The 3115-nt window shown below is 36.1% G+C and overlaps 1 protein-coding gene across 1 annotated transcript; it reads left to right on the plus strand.

Moving 5' to 3' along the window:
- Nucleotides 1-1755: 1755 nt before the first annotated feature.
- LOC131034688 (subtilisin-like protease SBT5.5) lies at nucleotides 1756-2469 on the plus strand. The gene is made up of 2 exons (XM_057966259.2): nucleotides 1756-1875; nucleotides 2005-2469. The coding sequence occupies exons 1-2, from the start codon at nucleotides 1756-1758 to the stop codon at nucleotides 2467-2469; spliced, it is 585 nt and encodes a 194-aa protein (XP_057822242.2).
- Nucleotides 2470-3115: the final 646 nt, after the last annotated feature.

Raw genomic sequence — 3115 nt, forward strand, 5'->3', positions numbered from 1 at the left:
TGAAAAGACATTTGCACCAGTAGAATGACAAGAGACCATAAGAATGTTGATTTCATTAGTAGCTCAGAAGAAGTGGAGCATACATCATATGGACATGAAAAGTGCCTTCTTGAATGGGTACTTAGAAGAGGAAGTATATGTGGAGCAGCCACAAAGTTTTGAAGTGGAAGGAAAAGATAATTATGTCTACAAGTTGAAGAAGGCTTTGTATGGCCTCAAGCAAGCACCAAGAGCGTGGTATGCCAGGATTGATGGAAACTTTTCGGAGAATGGCTTCCAGAGAAGTAAGAGTGATCCTACCCTTTACTACAAACAAGAAGGTACTGATATTCTCATCATAAGTTTGTATGTTGATGATATTTTGTATATGGGTAGTAGTTCTAAGATGAAAGATGAATTCAAAGCTGCTATGATGAAAGAATTTGAGATGAAAGATCTTGGTCTAATGAAATATTTTCTAGAAATGGAGGTTTATCAAAGTAAGGATGAGATTTTCATTTGTCAAACAAAGTATGCACAGGATATGCTGAAGAAATTTAATATGACTGATTGTAACCCTGCCTCCACTCCAAGTGCTCATGGAGATTTGTTATGTAGAGATGATGGTGCTGATTTAGTTGATGAGATAACTTACAGAAGTATTGTGGGGAGCTTGATGTTTCTAATCCACACGAGGCCTGATATTGCCTATTTAGTTTCACTTGTTTAAAGGTATATGACAAATCCATCTGAAATACATATGAAGGCAGCCAAGAGGATTTTGAGGTATGTGAAAGGGAATTTAAGTTTTGGTATTCATTACTACTCTTCTGAAAAGTTCAATCTAGTAGGCTTTAATGATTCAGATTGGGGAGGTAGTATGGATGACTGTAAATCTACATCTGAAAATTGTTTTTCTTTTGGTTCTGGTTTGATTACCTAGAGCTCAAAAAAGCAAAGTATTGTTGCCCTCTCATCTACAGAAGCAGAGTATGTTGCAATTACCTCAACAGGTACACAAGCTCTTTGGCTCAAAAAAGTTTTAGAAGAAATTGGAGAAAAACAAATTCATCCTACAGTGATATATTGTGACAATGTGAGTGCTATTAAGTTAGCTAAGAATCTGGTTCATCACAGCAGAACAAAGCATTTTGATTTGAAATATCACTTCATACGAGATTTGGTGCAGAAGAAGGATGTCGAATTGAAGCACATCAACACCCAGGATCAGCTAGCAGATATATTCACCAAAGCGACTGTGAAAGTTGAGTTTATAGCACTGCGAGATAAGATTGTCAGCCCTCTCAACATCAAGGGGGAGTATATTGATAACTGATGCTGCTCTAGCATGAAGCTAGATTAGTTTAGTTAATAGTTTTTTGTTTATTCATGCAAATAAAGCATGTACTCCAACATGCATTAATCCTTAGAATTTTTTCTAGTTTTGTTTTTTGCATGAGTTTGTTTTTTAGTAAATAAAGCATGCTGTGCATGTACTTGTTGTATTCTTAATTTAGGGAGTAGTTTTCTTTTTTTAGTTTGAGAGCCTTAGTAGCTTTCCATGCAAAGCTAGGAATATATTTAGAACTGTAGTTATTATTAATTCTTTTAGGCTGCAAATTCTTTATATATATAGCCTCTATGTAATTTTTTAATTAAGGTTCAATAAAGATATTGGTGTTTTCTTCTTTTTGCTGTTATTGTTTGCTAATCAGTTGGTTGAGAGAGGATAGGTTAGGTTCAAAATTCTACAACCTGCACATTCTCAAACCTGACATGATCGCTCCCGGTGTGAATATATTGGCAGCATGCACCGGAGACGTTGACTACTGCCTCGATTCGGGGACTTTCATGGCGTGTCCTCATGTCAGCAGTGTTGCAGCGCTGATAGAAACCGTACATACTACATGGAGCCCTGCCACCATTAAGTCCGCTATCATGACATCTTCCTACTTGATCGACAATGCAGAGTAGCCAATCCCTTTGTGTTGGGCGCGGGTCACGTGGATTCAAATGCTGCTGTAGACCTGGGGCTTGTCTACGACATGGTGCCCCAAGATTACATCACCTTCCTCTGCTCTCTCAGCTACACCGAACAACAAATTGGTCTACTCACACACAAAGGACTCAGTTTCCTGTCCCAACTCCAGTTTGGAAGCTGACTATCTCAACTATGCTTCCTTTTCTGTTGTTATGAAGTCAGGGAGCAATTCAGTTCAGGTAAAGAGGAGAACAGTGACGTATGCGGGTACAGGGACTGACGCAGTGTACCAAGTGAGTGTGAAGAACCCTGCTGGCATCACTATAAGCATGGAACTACAAACGTTGAAGTTCGGAAAGCTCCTGGATACTGCCAGCTATAGTGTAAAGTTCGAAAGCATTGTCGTTGCTAGCGATGACACAACTGCGTTCAGAGAGATAATGTGGAAATGTATCAAAGGAGGGTCGCAGATTGTGCGAAGCCCAGTTGCCGTAAGCATTGAAGCTTGACAGCGACTCTTTCATCATATAGTATCATTATTATATAATATTAATAATACTATATTTTTAAATGTACCGTAAGCCCTTTTCATATGGGATGCAGCTATTCTGGTTCTAAAACCATGTTATTGATTCTTTCAAAAAATCACAGTTATTGGTTTTGCGATTAATGGTTAACATTGCATCTATAACTATATGTTATGCGCATTTCTATAATACATTAGGTTGGTTTTGAAGTCAAAATAACCACAACCTTCTGATATTTAATGGAATACAATATTATACACAAATCTTCTTCATAAATTGTTATACATGTACTTTTATAAAATTATAATTTAAAATATTATAAATCAATTTCATATATAATTATACCACTTATAACATAATCTTAGATCTAAAACATTTCAAATGTAGATTGTGAATTTTTAATGGATATAATATAGATAAAAAAGGAGGTGTCCACTTTTCATTAATAACTGAATAATACACTTAATATCTTATATGACTACTTTCTTGAACAAGACACTACAATAATTTGCAATGTAAAAAGGTACAAATTGTTGGTGTAAATAATTATTCATCTTGGATATTATTATACTTTACTTAAGTTTACGTAGGAAATGCATTTCATAGTAGTTTGGGTATGAGACACTTG

Source organism: Cryptomeria japonica, chromosome 5 (genome assembly GCF_030272615.1).
Source record: "Cryptomeria japonica chromosome 5, Sugi_1.0, whole genome shotgun sequence".
Taxonomy (NCBI): Eukaryota; Viridiplantae; Streptophyta; class Pinopsida; order Cupressales; family Cupressaceae; genus Cryptomeria; species Cryptomeria japonica.

Coding starts and splice junctions, on each gene's coding strand:
- LOC131034688 (XM_057966259.2), top strand. CDS start 1,756: ATGATCGCTCCCGGTGTGAATATATTGGCAGCATGCACCGGAGACGTT. Junction 1,876..2,004: donor TTGCAGCGCTGATAGAAACC/GTACATACTACA, acceptor ATGCTGCTGTAG/ACCTGGGGCTTGTCTACGAC.